Source organism: Hippocampus zosterae, chromosome 16, assembly GCF_025434085.1.
Source record: "Hippocampus zosterae strain Florida chromosome 16, ASM2543408v3, whole genome shotgun sequence".
Lineage (NCBI taxonomy): Eukaryota > Metazoa > Chordata > Actinopteri > Syngnathiformes > Syngnathidae > Hippocampus > Hippocampus zosterae.
The window spans coordinates 17,952,030-17,972,043 of NC_067466.1; the positions used below are offsets into that span (position 1 = coordinate 17,952,030).

At 51.3% G+C, this 20,014-nt stretch overlaps 2 protein-coding genes across 3 annotated transcripts in view; one reads left to right on the top strand and one right to left on the bottom strand.

Annotated features, from left to right (window-relative positions):
- rpl23a (ribosomal protein L23a) overlaps positions 1 to 20,014 on the bottom strand; it is a 243,530-nt gene that overhangs the window by 111,866 nt on the left and 111,650 nt on the right. The window lies entirely within an intron of this gene.
- LOC127588548 (protocadherin Fat 3) overlaps positions 1 to 20,014 on the top strand; it is a 47,782-nt gene that overhangs the window by 24,322 nt on the left and 3,446 nt on the right. The window contains exons 21-47 of the mRNA XM_052047309.1: positions 255 to 428; positions 531 to 1,061; positions 3,197 to 3,561; positions 3,628 to 3,781; positions 4,043 to 4,150; positions 4,223 to 4,406; positions 5,290 to 5,510; positions 5,641 to 6,096; positions 6,548 to 6,682; positions 6,794 to 7,139; positions 8,293 to 8,489; positions 9,389 to 9,542; positions 9,665 to 10,077; positions 10,836 to 11,049; positions 11,121 to 11,335; positions 11,418 to 11,555; positions 12,484 to 12,627; positions 12,764 to 12,961; positions 13,130 to 13,407; positions 13,546 to 14,108; positions 14,186 to 14,317; positions 14,956 to 15,122; positions 15,283 to 15,748; positions 15,939 to 16,104; positions 17,660 to 17,816; positions 18,714 to 19,127; positions 19,226 to 19,466. Of these exons, the coding sequence (XP_051903269.1) occupies positions 255 to 428; positions 531 to 1,061; positions 3,197 to 3,561; positions 3,628 to 3,781; positions 4,043 to 4,150; positions 4,223 to 4,406; positions 5,290 to 5,510; positions 5,641 to 6,096; positions 6,548 to 6,682; positions 6,794 to 7,139; positions 8,293 to 8,489; positions 9,389 to 9,542; positions 9,665 to 10,077; positions 10,836 to 11,049; positions 11,121 to 11,335; positions 11,418 to 11,555; positions 12,484 to 12,627; positions 12,764 to 12,961; positions 13,130 to 13,407; positions 13,546 to 14,108; positions 14,186 to 14,317; positions 14,956 to 15,122; positions 15,283 to 15,748; positions 15,939 to 16,104; positions 17,660 to 17,816; positions 18,714 to 19,127; positions 19,226 to 19,466 (6,931 nt within the window). The remainder of the gene's footprint in view (positions 1 to 254; positions 429 to 530; positions 1,062 to 3,196; positions 3,562 to 3,627; positions 3,782 to 4,042; positions 4,151 to 4,222; positions 4,407 to 5,289; positions 5,511 to 5,640; positions 6,097 to 6,547; positions 6,683 to 6,793; positions 7,140 to 8,292; positions 8,490 to 9,388; positions 9,543 to 9,664; positions 10,078 to 10,835; positions 11,050 to 11,120; positions 11,336 to 11,417; positions 11,556 to 12,483; positions 12,628 to 12,763; positions 12,962 to 13,129; positions 13,408 to 13,545; positions 14,109 to 14,185; positions 14,318 to 14,955; positions 15,123 to 15,282; positions 15,749 to 15,938; positions 16,105 to 17,659; positions 17,817 to 18,713; positions 19,128 to 19,225; positions 19,467 to 20,014) is intronic.

Here is a 20,014-nt window from a genome sequence, read left to right on the forward strand (position 1 = left end):
TAGAAGTTGTTTACCAAAAAAAAAAAAAAATCGGAACTTGAAATTTGGTGTGCAGATCGATCATGAATAGATACACAAAAATGTCTCAAGAAGCCATGCCAGAAAAGACGCACCGAGTCCACCATTTTGAAAATCCAGCCCCTGAAATCCGTTTCACTTCGCAACGTGAAATTTAGTGAGCATGCGTGTCATGAGCAGATCCACAAAAAAAAACTTCAAAAATCAGGCTTTCTGCTCATTTTGTCTCTTCCCAGGTTGAGGACGACAACGACAACGCCCCGGAGTTCATCAACCTCCCGTACTACGCGACGGTGCGGGTGGAAGCCGAACCCGGCTCCTCCATTTTCACGGTGACCGCCACCGACCGCGACTTGGGAGTGAACGCTCGGGTGACCTACCGCCTCAAGGACCCGCACAGGAACTTTCAGGTTAGGAGTCTGATCTTCCATGGCGGTCTCTTTGAGATGCGGATTTTAGGATTTTTTGCTAGCGTTGGGTTACTGTAAGTAAGCTTTACTCTTACCGTGCAGGTGAACCCAACGACAGGTGAGCTGACACTCAAGCGAGCCTTCGAAGCCGACCTGTCCAACGGCGAGTTCAAGGTGGCGGTCGTGGCGTCGGACGGCGGCACCCCCTGCCGCTCCGCCGAAGTGGAATTTCCCGTCAACGTGTTGAACAAAGCCATGCCGCTGTTCGACAAGCCCTTCTACGGCGTCACCGTGCCCGAGGACGTAGCCGCGTCCACCTCGCTGCTGAGCGTCAAGGCCAGCAGCCCCCTGGGGCAGCCCGTCATCTTCACCCTGGCCGGCGGCGACCCATCGCTGCAGTTCGACATGGGCTTCGACACGGGCGTCATCAGCGTGCTCTACCCGCTGGACTACGAGACGGCGCCGTACCACCGCCTCACGGCCCGGGCCACCGACGCGCTGACGGGCGCCAGGTCCGAGGTGGACGTGGACGTGGTGGTGCTCGACGTCAACGACAACGCGCCCGCCTTCCGGGAGCCGGCGTACTCGGCCGTGATTCCTGAGAACGCCATGATCGGAACTAGTGTCCTGCAGGTGCACAATTTACTATTTTCCGTATGATTTAATGTTTTATCTTGACAAATATTCTGTCATTTTCACCAAAAAAAAAAAAAACAACTAAAGGCCTTTCTTGAAAATGAAGACTATTCTAGAAGTACAGTATTTATAAATTAAAAAATTAAAAATTAAATGTGACTTTTATCTTGACAAATATTCTGTAATTTTCACCAAAAAAACTAAAACTAAACCTAAAGGCCTTTCTTGAAAATGAAGACTATTCTAGAAATATTTATAAATTAAAAAATTAAAAATTAAATGTAGTGACTTTTATCTTGACAAATATTCTGTAATTTTCACAAAAAAAAAACTAAAGGCCTTTCTTGAAAATGAAGACTATTCTAGAAATATTTATAAATTAAAAAATTTAAAATTAAAGCGTACAAATGTATCTTAAAACCAGCTTGAAAAATACAACTTTTTATTAAAAAAAAATTATAATAAAATTTGAATCGCCCCCAAAATATTGACGATCACCTCGGCTTATCAGCCGTGACGTTATTCCGAAGCGGATCTATGCAAATCTCCCCCGAAAGTTCCCTGAGAAAGTATCTGACCTTTTCCGAATGATTGAGCGGGAGCTGTGGAAACATTTGCGCAAGGCGACGTGTAATTAAACTGTCTGGACTCACAGAGACGGTGTAATTATATTGGATCTCGTCATCAATCATCAGCAATAAAGCTCATTATTACTGTTGTTATTAGCAGAGAGCATTTTTGCTCTATTGGGCGTTTGGTCTTCTATAAAAAAAAAAAATCGGATTCATCTTTGCTGATCTATCCGGGCTCGTACTCCAGTGCCAAAGCAAGAACAGTCTTGATTTGGGAGATATTAGGGGCAGAGTTATGTATTTATGGCAGTCTATTGAATCTCGTCACGGCAGAAACGTCATCACACCGAAGATGTTTGATCATTGTGGGGTTGACGCTACATTCAAGTTCAGTTTTTTTTAGCATCCCTCATTCATCTACTGTACGTGGCTCACGTTCTAGAGCAATTTGACAAAATCTCTGGAAGGAATTTGTCTTTGGAGAGGACCCCTTGAAACTTTTTTGACATACTTTCTTCAAGCTTTTTTGTGAGTCTGGTCTGAAGAGACATGCAAGCCAAATTCCATGTTGTTCAATGAAAGTGCCTTCAGGTAGTCCAGTCTGGTAGTCCAGTGGTTAGCACGTGGGCTTCACAGTGCAGAGGTACCAGGTTCGATTCCAGCTCCGGCCTCCCTGTGTGGAGTTTGCATGTTCTCCCCGGGCCTGCGTGGGTTTTCTCCGGGTGCTCCGGTTTCCTCCCACATTCCAAAAACATGTCTGCCTGGCTCATTGAACACTCTAAATTGTCCCTAGGTGTGAGTGTGAGCGTGGATGGTTGTTCGTCTCTGTGTGCCCTGCGATTGGCTGGCAACCGATTCAGGGTGTCCCCCGCCTACTGCCCGAAGACGGCTGGGATAGGCTCCAGCACCCCCCGCGACCCTAGTGAGGATCAAGCGGCTCGGAAGATGAAAAGATGAATGAATGTTTCAACCAACTGCGTGGTATTGGGGGATTTAAAATTTGACAAAAACTCTCAGAACCAAGTTGGGGTTTTTTGGAGTTTCCAGAACCGCTGGAAAAACAAGGAAAATGTGCCAAAAACTGCTATTTCAACTGAAACGGACAATCGACTGCGTTTTCACCAATGGGTTATTGACACTTTTTTTTTTTTGTGGATATGCTCATGCCTGCCAAATCTCGTTAATCAAGTCGAACAGGCTTTGGGACTGGGAGTCTACTCATGACAGACCAAATTTCATACATTCATTCATTCATCTTCCTAACCAATGTGGGAGGAAACCGGAGTACCCGGAGAAAACCCACGCAAGCCCGTGGAGAACATGCAAACTCCACACAGGGAGGCCAGAGCTGGAATCGAACCCGGTACCTCTGCACTGTGAAGCCGATGTGCTAACCACTGGACTACCGGGCCGCCTACCAAATTTCATTTTGCTCATTAAACGTATTGTTTTGTGTTTTTTGTTATTGTAAAGTGTCCTTGGGTCTCTTGAAAGGCACTTCTAAATCAAATGTATTATTATTATTATTATTATAAATCCGTCATCGATGGTTCATTGCAGGTGTTTGCTCAGGATCAAGACTCGGACAAGAACTCCAAGGTGAGCTACGAGATCGTCGCGGACATCCACAACAGTAGCGACTACTTCCACGTGGAGCGCGACAGCGGCCTGCTGCTGACGGCGCGGCTGCTGGACTACGAACGCGCCCGGCGCTTCAACTTCGTTGTGCGCGCGACGGACGGCGGCGCGCCGGCGCTCAGCAGCGACGTGAGCGTCACGGTGGGCGTCGCCGACACCAACGACAACCCGCCCGACTTCAGCCAGGTGCTGTACGAGGCTTTCGTCAGCCAGCTGGCGCCGCCAGGACACTTTGTCACCTGCGTTCAGGCCTCGGACGCCGACGTGGGCGACGCCCAGAGGCTCAGGTCAGTTTGTGGATCGAGTGGGGTATAAAAAGTCGTTGTTTTACTCCTGGTCCTTTCCCCCCCCAGGTACAGCATCCTGTCCGGTAACGAGCGCATGACGTTCGCCATGGAGGCGGAAAGCGGCATTCTGCGTCTGTCTAACAAGAGGCGACAGGGCATGAAGCCGTCGTATCGCCTCAACGTGTCCGTGTCTGACGGCGTCTTCACCAACACGGCTCAGGTGACGTCCGCCGCTCCGACCCGCTCGCTCGCAATTAGCGGACGCCCGGCGTTTGGCGAGCGCCTCGGCACCTGAGTGCGCTGAGGTTAATTCGCGTTCACGTCTCGTCGGATTTACTGACGGGGAACCAGCTGCCGCGCGGGACGCTCGGTCTCGTAGTTTGTGCCGCGTCGGCCGTTTTGTAATTGCCTATGTGAGGCGCGAACGCTTCTTGAATAGCAAATCAGAGGAACAACTGCGCCGGTGATTGCGGTTTCTAAGGTGGTGGTGTACGTGTTGGGAGCCAACCTGTACAGTCCGGTGTTCAGTCAGAGGTTCTATCTGGCAGAGGTCCCGGAGAATGCGCCGCAGGGTTCAAAGGTCATCCAGGTACAATCACGTGATGACGTGATCTTATTCCGTGTGGCCTGCTCCCATCGACGCGTGTCGGCGGCATTGCAGGTGCGCGCCACCGACGAGGACTCGGGTCTGTTCGGCCAGATCACTTATTCCTTCATCAACGACTTGGGCAAGGCCGGCTTCGCCGTGGACGCCGACGGTCTCGTTACCACCGCGCAGAGGCTGGACCGAGAGGACCCTCTCAACAAAGACATCCTGCTCACCGTCATGGCACTGGATGGAGGAGGTACCGTCGGCGTCTTTGTGCTCATCAACGTCGTCCTGTCCAAAACTTGTCTGGTGACGGTCCAGTTCACTCCGGTATGTGTCGGCGACATCAATGCGGGACGTCACAGCGTGATATCAAAGTGCGACATAATAAAACGGCAGTATCGTTATTATGGTGCGGAAATCACAGTGGCACATTGAACGATATCGTGTGACACGGATATCATGACAGGACGACACCATAGCACGACATCAGGAATGTTTTGGCGTGACATCACAGTGTGCTATAGAATGACATTAGATATTGTCAAATAACATCGTAGTGCACCGAGACTCCCCCCCCCCCCCCCATCTGTGGCGGAGTAAATAAACATTCATTCATTCATCCATCTTCCGAGCCGCTTGATCCTCACTAGGGTCGCGGGGGGTGCTAGAGCCTATCCCAGCTGTCTTCTGGCAGTAGGCGGGGGGGGGGCACCCTTAATCGGTTGCCAGCCAATCGCAGGGCACACTGAAACGAACAGCCACTCGCACCCACGCTCACACCTAGGGACAATTTAGAGCGTCCAATCAGCTTGCCACGCATGTTTTTTGGAATGTGGGAGGAAACCCGGAGCACCCGGAGAAAACCCACGCAGGCCCGGGGAGGACATGCAAGCTCCACACAGGGAGGCCGGAGCTGGAATCGAACCCGGTACCTCTGCACTGTGAAGCCGACATGCTAACCACTGGACTACCGGGCCGCCAGTAAATAAAACACTCTTTGCAATTATGAATGTTATCGATATATCAATGTTAGCACCCTCAGCCACTGGAAAATGTACGGATCTCGTCACCTCCGCCGAAATTAGATCAATTAGCAGTGTTGCGTTGCGCTTCTTGATCACGCGTTGAATTTCCAGGCCGGGCGTCATTCTGCACCGTGCGAGTGGTGCTGGCGGACGAGAACGACAACGCGCCGCGCTTCCGGGCGGTGGAGTACCGCATGAGCATCAAGGCCGACGTGGGCAAAGGCTCCCTGGTCACGCAGATCCAAGCCAGCGACCCCGACGCCGGCGCTAACGGCAGGATCGTCTACTCGCTCTACAGCGAGGCGCGCTTGTCCCTGGTCGACGTCTTGGAGGTCAGGTTCGGTTTTGAACCCATGCGCGCGGTTATTCAGACGGAGAAGGCGATCGTGGCCAATGAAATGAAAGTCATTATTTTTCCGCTGTTACCGTGTTGCCCCCCCCCCCACCCCCCCGTTGCGCAAGGTGGAGTCGGACAGCGGCTGGATGATGACAAAGAGCTCGGTGTCCCACCTCCAGGGCACCGTGCTGTCCTTCTTCGTCAAGGCCACCGACTGCGGCTCGCCGGCCAAACACTCGCTGGTGTCGGCCTTCATCCACGTGGTGCCCCCCGCCGCCTTCATCCCGTCCTTCAGCCAACCCCAATACTCCTTCACCGTCCCCGAGGACACGCCGGCGGGCACGGCGTTGGGCTCCGTCTACATGGGCCCGGGCCAGAGCGGCGCCGTCTTCTCCGCCGTGGCCGGCGAGACGGTCGACAGCAACCGGGGCGGGACTTTCCTGGTGGAGGCCGACACGGGGCTGGTCCGCCTGGTCAAGGCGCTGGACTACGAGCGCTTCCCCGTGTACCGCTTCAAGGTGGCCGCCGCCACCCGCAGGGACCTCATCGAGGCCATCACCAGCGTGGACGTGGAAGTCAAGGTCCAGAACGCCGTTGGTCTTTAATTAACCTGCTGGGCGTCCGTACGCTACCCGCAGCAGACTCTGCTAAAGGAGCATCGCTCCCCTCCTTTTATCCTCTAAAGTGTGTGCATCGGGAGGGGTGAGTGGCCATTCTCACCCCCCCCCCTACGCCACACTGTTTGTTGTGTAACCAAGTGGCATTCCACGAGAACATCTCGCCTTGTTCCCTCTTTTGCAAACAAGTTTCGACAATTCAGGAACATAGCAAAGCAAACTACGAAGTCGCTTAGGCATGCAAGTTATGCAGCGAGTTCAAGAGTTTATATCTCACTTGCAATCATTTAAAAGCATTCCAAAGCGAGTTCAAGAGTTTATCACAAAATATGTTAATATACCAAACGCTCAGTCACCAATCCCCGCCTCGTATTTACTGCATTCCAACGAAAGCTCTTCTGCGCACCGCCGGCAGGTCATGGACGTGAACGACAACGAGCCCGTGTTTGAGACCGACACGTATGTGGCCACAGTGATGGAGGGCATGCCGGTGGGCACCAGGGTGGTCCAAGTGCGGGCGCTGGACCCCGACTGGGGCTCCAACGGTCAGGTGGGTCACCGACGTGCGGTTGCCCGTTTTCCCCAAATGCCGCACGAATATTTTAAATAAGCGAAAAATGACATGAAAATAGAAAGTATGGTGAAAATTCCCCCGCCGCAGGTGACGTACAGTCTGGCGGAGGGGCCGTCGGCCGCCGTTTCGGTTTTCTCCATCGACAGCAAGACGGGCTGGATCACCACCGCCGCCGCCATGGACCACGAGGCCTGCTCCAGCTACAGCTTCCGGGTGGTGGGCTCCGACCTGGGCGAATCGCGCTCGCTGCGGTCCGGCGCCGCCGTCACGGTGGCGGTGTCGGACGTCAACGACAACCCGCCGCGCTTTCGGCGGGAGCTGTTCCGCGGCGCCGTGAAGGAGAGCGACCCGCCCGGAGAGGTGGTGGCCGTGCTCAAGACCAGCGATGACGATGGCACCGACCAGAACCGCATGGTCAGCTTCTACATCACCGGTGAGGGAGGCTGAAAAAAAGTTAAATGGGTCGCCTGCATGCTGTTCAGAGTAATCCATTCTGAGAAGTCTTTATTTAATTTTTTTTTTTCCTATGGTGGCCATCTTGGGGGGGGGGGGGGGGGAATTGCGTATATCGGTCATCAACTTGCTTTTGTGGCATTTTCAAAGGATTTTGATGACTTGCCAGCTGATCTAAAACCACAATTCCGGCAGGAAATGACGCAATCGGCCCACACGCACACCGTCTCAAGCTTTTATTTTGGCGGAGATCCCAATATTGGGATGAATATATTTTTCTAAATGTAAAAAAAATAAAAGCTAAAAGCTCTTTTGCCGTGCAGATCCAAAAATGAGATTTGAGATGACATAAAATGTCTTCGGTGTGTCCCATATGAGGATGCTCGTCGGGCCTTCACGCTTCTCCAATATATTCAATTTCTGTTTGATCTGCGGTGAAAATCCATCGTTACAAAAGCCTTTCGAATTGCTTCGGTTTTTCAAGTGTTTTCTTGTCGTCTCGTTAGACTCGGCGTCCATTTCTCGTGGACCCAATTGTTATTCCGCAGCGAGCCGGACTCTTTTGGATTAGGAGGAGTGAGTTTAAAAAGCCTTCCTGGGGATTAAGACGTAGCCGGCGCGGCAGCCTTGTGAGACTTCTTAATTCTCGCCGAGACGTGTTTCGTATTCCGGATGAAGGTGCGTCGTCAACACGCCGCCCCTTGTTTTCCTGCCATTTAGCGCGCTCGGCGGCCTAATGGAGGCGCTGTAATCAAAGGTCACGCGCCAAATGCCGCGTACGCCTGGTCTCCACGGCAACGACGTGATTGAAACTTTCCGAGCGCCGGCAAGCTCTCCTCTGATGTCTTCCTTGATGTTTACAACAAAACAGTTGAGGTCAGAAGGACTCCAAATAGTCTTTGATACTCCGGGAAGATGTTTCGTTATCGTTGCTGATGGTTCTTCAGTGCCTTTGGTGTTTCTGAGCGACTTTTTAAAAAAAGATGGGTTGGTTAAAAACCTTTCGCTTCTTTTTGAAGAGGATTGACGAAAAGCTTTGCTGAACATTCTTAAAAGTTGTTGTCGTTTCTGGAAGATTCTAAATTGTCTTTGAGGTTTAGGAAATGATCGTTTTAACTGGTCTTGTTCGTCAGGCGGGAACGTGGGCGGCGTATTCGGTCTGGCGCTGGTGCAAGGCGACTGGAAGGTGTACGTGAGCGGGCCGCTGGACCGCGAGCGTCAGGACCGCTACCTGCTCAACGTGACGGCCAGCGACGGCCTCTACGTGGCCCGCGCCGCCGTGGAGGTCACCGTCATGGACGCCAACGATAACAGCCCCGTCTGCAACCAGGTAAAGTCGGGTTAGGCCCAAAGGGCACGACCTCTGTCAACGCTTTAAATATGGGGATATTTGAATCTAAGCTGGGTGCATCATGTAGAAAAAAAAACAGCAATTCCATAATTCATTCCATTTTGTATCGTGCGGATTTTATTTTAAATACTAAAAAAGCAACTCCTAATTTTATCTACATGGTGAAAATATGAATGGGATGAAATGAAATTATTTGCATATATTTTTTATCATAAATATGATAAAAATATGATACAACCCTTATTGTAATAGACGTGTCTTAAATGTATTATTAATATTATTTGTTTTTTGATAAGGCAATGTCAAATACATAGAGAGCGAAAAGAACAATTCCCTCATAGTAAAAAGTACACATATTCATCATAAAATATTTTGGGTCGGTGCCAATGACTGAATAGAAAGGACGAAAAAAAAAAAGGCTTTTCCAAACTTGGATAGAAAGACCTTGGCGGAGGATGGCGCTCCACTGAGCACCGTTCTAGTTACCCGTTCATTTGTTATTTTTCATCAGTCCTCACCTCCATGCAACCCCCCCCCCCCTCTCTCCACCCACAATGCAAATCTTCCTCTGGGGCACCCCGGTGCTGCAAAAGACATTCATTTGTGTAAACAATGTGCTTCAGTACAGACGGGGGGGGATGTTTTTTGCCGTTCTTGCATTCGATTCTTCTACTCCTCACTTAGAATCTTAAGCCCTCGAATTTGCGTTAAAACGTTTGTCAACCAATACGCCAAAACCTGTTGACGATGCACTAAAGGCCCGCAGATTGTATGTGTGTGTGTGTAAGACATCGCGGAGGCCATTTTGGGATGCGCTCAATGGAAACCATTTGGGTGAGCCGTTGACAGCTTTGTGTGTGTTTGTGCATTTTGCTCAGGCGGTGTACAGCGCCTCGTTTCCCGAGGACGTGGCGGCTAACAAGGGCGTGTTGACAGTAGGCGCGTCCGACATGGACTCGGGCTCCAGCGCCGAGATCCAGTACTCGCTCTTTGGCATCGGCGTGGAAGACTTCTACATGGATGCCAACACTGGTATCTCACGTGGCACCATCCAAGATTAGATTCCCCCCCAAAAAAATAGATTGGTTGAAGATTCCATCTTGTTTGAAAACATTTCCCCCCCCAAAAATTGAATGATCTTTTTGTCTTTCAAGGCGAGCTGCGCACAGTGGCACCCTTGGACCGCGAAAGCCGCCCCGCTTACAAGCTGATTGCCCAAGCCACGGACGGCGGCGGTCTCTTCTGCCGCTGCGACGTGTCTCTGGTGCTCCTGGACGTCAATGACAACGCTCCGTCCTTCGCCTCCTCGCGTTACGTGACCAGCGTGTACGAGAACGCCGCGCCCAACACCCTACTCACGCGACTCCAGGCCACCGACCCGGATCAAGGCCTCAACCGGACTATCGTCTACTCCCTGGTGGACTCGGCCAACGGCTTCTTCTCCATCGATCCCGTGTCCGGGGTGGTGGTCCTGGAGAGACCCCTGGACCGAGAGAGCCAAGACTCGTACCGGCTTCGTGCTCGGGCCACAGACCAAGCCGGGCTGCAGGGGGCGCTGTTCACACAGGTTGGTGGAAATGAAAATAATCAACCTCGCTGCAAATAAATTGCATGAAAGGAGATATGACCTAACATTTATGAACACTACTACCAAGGTCAACGGGTGCACTGAGGTTTGTTTGATGCTAATTCAAGCAAGACAAGTAACATTAGCCTGTTTTTAAGCAAGTAAGTACCTTACGGGACTTTTGACACCTGGGAACAGGTTTAAGTTGTAAAAAAAAAAAAATGGAGGGGAAAAAAAAGGCTCCTTGAAGGCTCAGACATGACCCTTGATATACATTTCGATTAACGGAAGAAATAGATGTACTCCTGTCCCCACCGTGCGCGCCTCCCATTGAAAGAAGGCCATCTGGAGATGGGCCGCGAGGAGACGCGATAACAAGCCATGTAGATTTTAATTAAGATCGGCGCTTATCACATGAGCACCGAGATAGGAAAAAAAATGACAAGAGGTGACAGCTGAGGGGCCCAGTGGCTCTCTGGCAGCCGCTGGTGCAAAAACGCTTGGAAAATATTGAAAGATGTGCAAAGAATACACATTTTTAACATCTATCCCATCATGATTGATCTTTGGTTCGTTCTTAATTGTATTATTTTTTTCAAAGTTCTTTAATCTCTTGTCATCTTTGACAAGACAACTTGAATCTTTACACAAAAAAAAAAACACTTCATCGCTACGCTAAAGACCCCAAATTGATAGCGTTAGCTTCCCCGAGTACTCTGAAACACACCCTGCAAGTCATTCTGGCTTGCGACCACTAGGTGGAGCTGACCGTGCTGGTCCTGGACGTGAATGACAACGCACCGGTGTTCCAGAAGCACGAGTACACCGTCACCGTGCCCGAGGATGTCGCGGTGGGCACCGAAGTGCTGCGGGTGCTGGCCACCAGCGCCGACATAGGGTCCAATGCCGAAATCTCCTACCGGATCCGCTCGGGCAACGAAATGGACAAGTTTTCGATCGATAGGAACCTAGGTGAGCTGTCCGGTCCGGATACCTTCAGATCTAGATAGATAAACAAACTCCCACCTACCTCTGTCTCCCAGGCTCCATCTCGGTGGCCGACGATCTGGACTTTGAGGTGTGCAAGGACTACTACCTGACGGTGGAGGCCTGGGACGGCGGCAGCCCGCCCCTCAGCGCTGCCACCATGGTCACCGTCCAGCTGATGGACGTCAACGACAACGCCCCGGCCTTCAGCCAGGACGTCTATAACGTCCTCGTCAGCGAGGACGCGCCAGTCGGCCAATCCATAACCAGGGTAGTCTTGATCGGTTCGATCGTCTGCGGCGTCGGCCGGAATCGCCGCGACTTGAACGGACGCGTGCGTTTTTTGTCTTAAGGTGCTGGCAGAGGACCCGGACAGTCAGGTCAACGGACGCATCACCTACTCCATCCTGAAAGGCGACCGGAGTAACCACTTCTGGATCGACCCGGTCGCTGGGTTGCTGAAAGTCAATAAGCGTCTGGACCGCGAGCTGGTAAGGCGGAGCGTGACGGGGACAGAAACGCATGGCCGGATAATCTTCTGGAGACGACCACGCAACATGCGCACACCGCAGGATAATCAATCTCGATGCTCTTTTAGACATCCGGTAGCTAAGCCTTTGTTGACTTTGAACGGAAGAAAGGAAAAATCCCTTTTTTAATCTTACGCCGCCGGATAAACATCTTTTAGAGACATCCGATAATCGGAAGCGAAGAAAAATTGCTATTAGCACACCCGCACACCATGGGATGATCACTCAGGATCATCCTTGAGGAACATCCGATAATCGGGCCTTTGCTGACTTTGTTGCTAAGAGAGGAAAAAAAATCCCACGCAACAGGATGATCCCTCTGGATAGTATTGATTTGCCGACTTTGATTGTAGGGAGACAAAAATCACTCTTAGCACACCGCACACCCCCGTGATAATCGGTCAGAATCATCTTTTAGAGACATCCGATAATCGGAAGCGAAGAAAAATTGCTATTAGCACACCCGCACACCATGGGATGATCGCTCAGGATCATCCTTGAGGAACATCCGATAATCGGGCCTTTGCTGACTTTGTTGGTAAGAGAGGAAAAAAAAATCAACGCAACAGGATGATCCCTCAGCATAGTATTGATTTGCCGACTTTGATTGTAGGGAGACAAAAATCACTCTGAGCGCACCGCACACCCCCGTGATAATCAGTAAGAATCATCTTTAGGGTAATCAGACAAAATGCCCAGATTTATCTTGGAATCCCAGTTTCCGTCGACCCATTTTGAGCACGCGCAAAAGAAGTCACGAGGAAATCAATAGTCGTTTTCTGAGTCAGCGCAAGGTCAGCGAGCGCTCGCATTACGCGGCCGTAACGAAGCGTGTCGGCCGTATCGTCTCATGCATAAAGATGTGCTCGCTCTCTCGCACACCGTACAGGTGTCCCGCTACGCTCTGTCAGTACAGGCCTTCGACAGCGGCTCGCCCGCCATGTCCTCGGCCGTCACCATCAACGTGGACGTCGCCGACGTCAATGACAACCCGCCAGTCTTCAGCCCGCCCAACGCCACCGCTGTGGTCCAGGCAAAAGCTTCCGTTGCTATTTTAGAATAAAGAATCAAATAAAAATAAGAATAAATGCTAGACATTGTATTTTTTTTTTTTTACTTGCCACCACTGATCTTCGTTTTTAGTTTTAGTTTTTTTTTTTAATTTTCAGCTGAACCAAGCCTCAGGCAGCGTCCTGCTACGTCTGTCCGTCGACGACAAAGACTCCCCCAGGAACGGCCCGCCCTTTGAGTTCCGCCTAGTTTCTGGGAACCAGGGCGATTTCTTCACTCTGGACCAGACGGGAACGCTGAGGTCCAACCGTGAGTTCAGCCCCGAGTCCCCGCGGGAGTTCACCCTCGAGGTCCAGGTGAGAAACAAATATTCATCCTGTCAATGTTTTGAGCGGTCCTGCGACAAAACCTCTCCAACGTTTTGGCTCCAGAGACCACTTATGAGATTTTTTTTTCTTTCTTCTCCTCATAATATCCCTAAATGCTCTGCACCAGCCTGAGGAATGTCCTTTCTCGTACGACAGGCGAGCGACTCGGGCCAGCCTCCTCTGATCTCGTCCTCGTGGCTGTTCCTGCGGGTCATCGGGAACAGTCGCTACAAGCCTGCCGTCTCTCCCCTGGAAATCTTGGTGGTGACGGCGAGCGACACGTTCCAGGGCGGCCCGATCGGTCGCATCCACGCCACCGACCGCGACCCCAGCGACGCGCTTTCCTTCAGCCAGGGGCCGCAGGATAACGCCATGTTTAGCATCAACAGGCAGGACGGACGTGTGACGGCTCTTCCGGGCCTGGAGCTGGGCAGGTGGACGACGCGTTGCTCGATTGCATTGAACCAAACTATTTTTTCCTGTTTAAAATATACTTCAAACTTTGTGCAGACACAATCGGGAAAAAAAAAAAAACATTCAGCTTAGGTCATTGATCTTTTTTCTATTGTCAGGTATCAAATGAACGCCACCGTGAGCGACGGGCGCTTTGCCGTGATCGCCGACGTCTCGGTCCGAGTGGAACAGGTGACGGACGTCCTGCTGCGTAGCGCCGTCACCCTCAGGTTCCGCTCCCTGTCCCCCGAGGACCTGCTGGGCCGCTACCTCAACCAGATCCGGCTGACGTTGCGGGCGCTGGCGGGCTGGAAATGGTCGGCGGGTCAACAGGACCCGCTCCACATCCTCGGCGTGCAGCCGGCGGACGGGACGTCCGACGTGGACCTCCTGGTGGCCGTCGAGAGGCCGGAGAAGCCCGGCGGCAGGGGGCGGACGGCGGGGGGCTTCTACACGCCCCAGGAGGTGGCCGCCAAGCTACGGGAGGCAAAGGGGCAGCTGCGAGGGGTCCTGGCCGGAGCGGAGGCGGTGGGCGGCGTCTGCTCCGGGGCGCTGGAGTGTGGCGACCAGGTGTGTGAGCAGACGCTGGCCATGGAGGCCGGCTCGCTCCTGAGCTACGCTACGGAGAGGGTCAGCCTGGTGTCGCTGCCGTTCAGACGCATTGAGACCTGCACCTGCCCCCGTCAGTGTTTTTTTTATTTAAATTTTTTTGGTGGACGACAGCAAATCCCCATGTTCATCTGGTCCTGTTCCAAACAGGTGGGGCGTGCCCCGCTGCCGTGGAGCTGTGTGAAGGTCAGTCGTGTCCTGCAGACATGCAGTGTGTTCGCTCCGGCCCGACGGCGCCATCTGTCTGCCAGTGTCTACCTGAGCGACTGGAGGAGTGTGCTGGTACAATCTGTTCATTCATTCATTCATTCATCTTCCGAGTCGCTTGATCCTCACTCGGGTCGCGGGGGGTGCTGGAGCCTATCCCAGCTGTCTCCGGGCAGTAGGCGGGGGTCGGAATCGGTTGCCAGCCAATCGCAGGGCACACAGAGACGAACAACCAATCGCACTCACACTCACACCTCGGGACAATTTAGAGTCAGCCTGCCATGCATATTTTTGGAATGTGGGAGGTAACCGGAGCACCCAGAGAAAACCCACGCAGGCCCGGGGAGAACATGCAAACTCCACACAGGGAGGCCGGAGCTGGAATCGAACCCGGTACCTCTGCACTGTGAAGCCGACGTGCTAACCACTGGACTACCGGGCCGCCACAATCTGTTCAAATTATTATTATTATTTTTTTTTTATAAACTTCCCAAACATAAAAGAATCAGGTTACAAATGTCCCAAGCAGCCAAGTTCTTCATTCGGTTCTTGGGCTTGGTTTGTGACTTTCACACTGAGGCTTGATTTGGTTGGTTGTGGATCGACTTGGTCTTTCTTTCTTTAATTCTTGACGTCGTTCTTTGTAGTCGGTGTAGAAGTGTTCCCACGTGGAAAAAGCCTTTCGCAAAGTACGTGTTTTTGTCTTGTCCCAGGTGGAAGCACGCTGAGTTTTTCTGGTAACGGCTACATCAAGTACAAAGTGACTGAAAGTGGTCAGAGCAGTCAGAGCGGCGAGATGAAGCTGGGCCTGAGCGTCCGCACGCTGCAGACCAGCGGTGTCATCATGTTCACGAGAGTCAACCCGTGCACCATGCTCAAGGTAAACGTAAAGGTCGCTGAAACGGAATGTCCCAGATCTAGCGAGCTCAAGAAAACTTTAAAAAATTTTATGTGGTCTTTGATTCATTCTTGACACGGTTCTTGAGTCATCCTTTTATTTGGTTTTGTGTCTCGGTGTTCACCGAATCCCTCTGTTCCAGATCGAAGGTGGCCGCCTTTGGTTCCAGCTGGACTGCGATAACACGCTCGGCATCATGGGAATCTCTGGCCGTCGGATCAATGACGGGCTGTGGCACGCCGTGGCCTTGGAGCTGACCGGCAACTACACCCTCCTGTCATTGGACGACAGCTACGTGGAGCGCCGGCGAGCTGCCCGAGCCCCCGTCCGCCTTTGGCCCGTCGTCCCGGAATCCTCCTTCTTCTTTGGGGCGCGGGTCAGGCCTCCGGCGGCGGGCGGCCAAGGGGCGAGGGCCCAAGATGGCTTCCAGGGCTGCCTGGCCCGGCTGACGCTCAACGGGAGAGAGCTGCCGCTGCTGAATAAGCGCAGTCGCTACGCCGAGATCGCCGGGCTGAGTGAGGTGGAGCCGGGCTGCGTCCTCTACCCGGACCCTTGCGTCAGCGCCCCCTGCCTCAACGGAGCCATGTGCACCGGCCTGCCCTCTGGCGGTCAGTCCCACTCATTGCATGAAAATGTCAGTGTCACCATTTATGCATTCTTTTTGCCTCTTTGCCTGCAAAATCGTCGTCGGCCATAACAGAAAATCAGCGATTCATCCGTTTAGTTGCCTTTCACACAGAACCCAGCAAAACAAATAGTGCTGTTTTGATGACGCTTGCCGTGTTGCGTCTTTGACAGGTTTCGGGTGCACTTGCATCTCCGGCTTCACCGGGGGACGCTGCGAGAGCCCAGTGACGCCCTGCACGCCAAACCCCTGCCAGGCTGGTGGCGTGTGCCGGGCCACGGAAGGCGGCGCTACTAGCGGATTTGTCTGCCAATGCCCAGCGGGACTGATTGGGCTTACGTGAGATCAAAAAAGCTTTTAGCCTTAGTGGAGCGTTGGCGTGTCTTGTTTACAACTCGGTGAGCGACTGGTATTACCAAAAGTCGCCACAGGAGGGCAGCACCACTCCTTTTACACATTTGTTACAGTTTTGTTTTGATGCTGCTAAATACTTGCCAGAGTAAGCGCCTGAGTTTTGGCCCCCCCAAAAAAAAGATCCCATCTGAAGACCAGTAATTAAAAAGAAAAATACAATAGTTACTACATAATGTGCAATAATATTGCAGAAGAAAAACAAACGATAAATGCATGAATTGTCCCACCCAATCCACAAAACAATAAGTAGTCATTTATATTGATAATCATAACAAAATACAATAAAATGCCGACAAAATATTTTCAAAAACAAAAAAAATCTATATTTAAAATTTTCTTAACCTACTATATTGACTTTCCCCCATGAAGCATATGTTTTTTTTCTGAGTCAATCCACAAATATACAATCATAGAACTGTCACTGTAGCAGTTTTATTTTTCAATTAACAAAATCATTCAAGCCCCAACAATTGCACGGACCGTCGTACAAATAAATTTCACAATTCCAGGAAAAACAATTAAACATCTACTCAAAATAATTCCGAGGATAAAAAGAAACAAGTACCAAGATCACCTGTTCCCATCAGCAAAAAACTGGAAACAACAAATTTCACAATTCCAGGAAAAACAATTAAACATCCACTCAAAATAATTCCGAGGATAAAAAGAAACAAGTACCAAGATCACCTGTTCCCATCAGCAAAAAAATGGAAATAACAAATGGGTTTTCTTTATTGAATCATTAAAAAAAAGTTAAATAATACTGAATAGAACCGAAGTGCAAATAATTGTATTTGATGAGAGCGAGGGCTTAAATGTCGTTTTTCAGAGAGATTTTTTTAATTGTTCCGAGGCCCCAGCTTTTGATCACCGCATAATAATCAGCCGTAAACGCTCAGTCAGCGGATATTATTCAGCGCGATCACATTTCCAAGTGTTGCTGCACATGTGTCGCGCCGCACAACCGAATATCAAACAAATATCATAATCATAAAGTGGAAGAAGGAGCGGCGTGCTGTGCTAATGAGAACGAAGACAGCGGAGTGTGTGTGCGCGTGATGCAAGTCATCACAAATGAGAAAACGACGGAGTCTCGCTCGGGGTGGGGGGGGGGGGGCTGACGGCAGGGGGCTACGTTTCAAAGCGGGAGCGTGGAGGCGCGTCAGCGGGCGGTCGGGCAGACCACCGCCGAGCGCGCCCTCGCTAAAAGAGTCTTAAACTTGAATTCATCTACAAAGCACACGCGGGTATTGTTAAATGAATCACGATATTTTTGTTTGTTTATACCTTCTTCCACACCAACGTCCCACCCCTGGAAAACAATTCCGCTCCTCCCCACCCCTCTTTTTTTTTTAATTCATATTTTTTTTAAATTGGTGGACACAAGGGGGTTTAACGTCGCTCGTGGGGAAACGCAGAGACACTTTTAACCCTGAAAAAAAAAATTCTTTGATTTAAAAATGACTTTTTGCTTTTCCAGATGTGACCAAGACGTGGACGAGTGCGAGGAGGCCGACTGCGGGGGCGGCGGCGAGTGCGTCAACACGCCGGGATCCTTCTACTGCAACTGCACGATGGGAGACGAGGACGGCACCTGCGGCGGGGCGGGTGACGGCTACGTCGACGACGACACCCAGGTGCGAACGTACACCCCCGTCCGTCCACTCTGATAGCGTTTAGCTGTACATGAGATAGAAGATATATATATATATATATTATATTTTATATTAGGCGGCCCGGTAGTCCAGTGGTTAGCACGTCTGCTTCACAGTGCAGAGGTACCGGGTTCGATTCCAGCTCCGGCCTCCCTGTGTGGAGTTTGCATGTTCTCCCCGGGCCTGCGTGGGTTTTCTCTGGGTGCTCCAGTTTCCTCCCACATTCCAAAAACATGCGTGGCAGGCTGATTGAACACTCTAAATTGTCCCTAGGTGTGAGTGTTAACGTGAATGGTTGTTCGTTTCTGTGTGCCCTGCGATTGGCTGGCAACCGATTCAGGGTGTCCCCCGCCTACTGCCCGGAGACAGCTGGGATAGGCTCCAGCACCCCCTGCGACCCTAGTGAGGATCAAGCGGCTCGGAAGATGAATGAATGAATGAATGAATATTATATTAAATATATAATATTATATATTAAATATAAATATATTATATTTTTATTAATTATATATCTATAATTAAAATAAATATATATTATATTTATTTTAATTATATATTATAAAATATATTTTATATTTTATAAAATATATATAAACATACATATATATTTATTTTATTTTTTTTATATTATATATTTTTTATATTTTTTTAAAATTAAAAGCATTTCAGGAAAACAAAATACGATATTAAGATATCAAATTCAGAACCGACTGCCGTAAAGATATTTCATGCGGCAGATATTAGCAACCGCTGCCAGTATGATCCAACGTAAACTACAAATAGCATCTGGAGATCTGTAACAGGTGACAGTCATCCCTGCCAAGCGTCAATCATCAGTGTCAATCAATTGTCATGACCGTGCGCCGGATGTGTCCGCAGGCGGAGCCACTGTCGTACGTCGGCCCCGGCGAAATCATCGGCATCGGCGTCCTGGCCTTTGTCATCGTCCTGCTCCTCATCCTCTTTGTCATCTTTCGGAAGAAGATCCAGTTTGGAAAGGACTCGGCGGCAGCGGCGGCGGGCGCCGCGCCCGGAGGGGTCGCGGGGGTCGCGGCCGTGTCGGCCGTCGCGGAGACCAGCTACGTGTTGCGCAAGACGGGCACGGGCGCCGAAGGCATCGAGTTCACGGCGCTGCGCGTGTCGGGTTCGCCGGGGAAGGCGGGCGTCATCGGCAGAGTCGACTGCGGCGAAGTGGGCGGCGGCCTGGCGGGACCACCTCAGGTGGCGGTGAGACCCAACGCGCACTCGCCGCTGATGGGCGGGCGACGCGGCGGGGACGCCGATGAAAGCGGGGTCAGTCGCGCCGACCGTACGACCCTCAACGGCTGTTCAACAGTTGCTCATGTCTTTTATCCCCCCCCTACCCCCATCCCTCAATTCTCCCGTCACAGCCGAGCAAGTTTCTGCCAGAGACGTCCAACGTGCGCAGCAACCGTCGGGGCGTGGCCGTGTGCAGCGTGGCGCCCACCAACCTGCCCCCGCCGTCGCCCTGCCGCCCCCCCAGCTGGCACAGCCCCGCTCACAAGGTGTCCTGGGACGGCCGCGCGCCGGCGGAAGTGAGGCGGCGTGACGAACGCCGAGACGAGTGGAGTCGCAGAGCCTTTGAGACGGACAGGACGGACACCGGAGGAGGTCAGACTGCGCGCGGCGACGTGTCAAGCCGGCGGCAGGGTTTCAAACCAAGGTTTTCAGCCAGGGTTAAGGTTTCAAAGTTAGAGCGTCACGACTGGGTGAGGGTATTAAATCTGGATTTCAAAAGTAAGGCCTGAAGTTACGGCTTTCGAGCAAGGGTTGGTGCTTTTAACGTCAAATCTCATACAGGGTTAGTGTCTTAAACCTTGGTTTCAGCAAAGTAGCGTTTCAAGCCTGGTTTTGGCTTTCAAAATAAGAGCCTGTAACCAACGTTTCACACCTGGGTAAGTTTTCCAAATTAGGGTTTCAAGCTGTAGTTAAGGTTTCAAAAAAGGGAAAAGGGCTTCAAGACGGGATTTGTGGTTCAAACGTGGATTAGGGTTTCAACCCAGGGTCAGGTTTCAAATGATATTCTCAAACCAATTAAGTTACGAGTTTCAACGTTTCGGATCTTTCAAGGGAACCTGCGCCGGGGCCCCGCTTTGGTTTGCATGGTTGCCACGGAGACGGATGACTTCCCGCTGACCTCGATACACGTTTTCATTGTC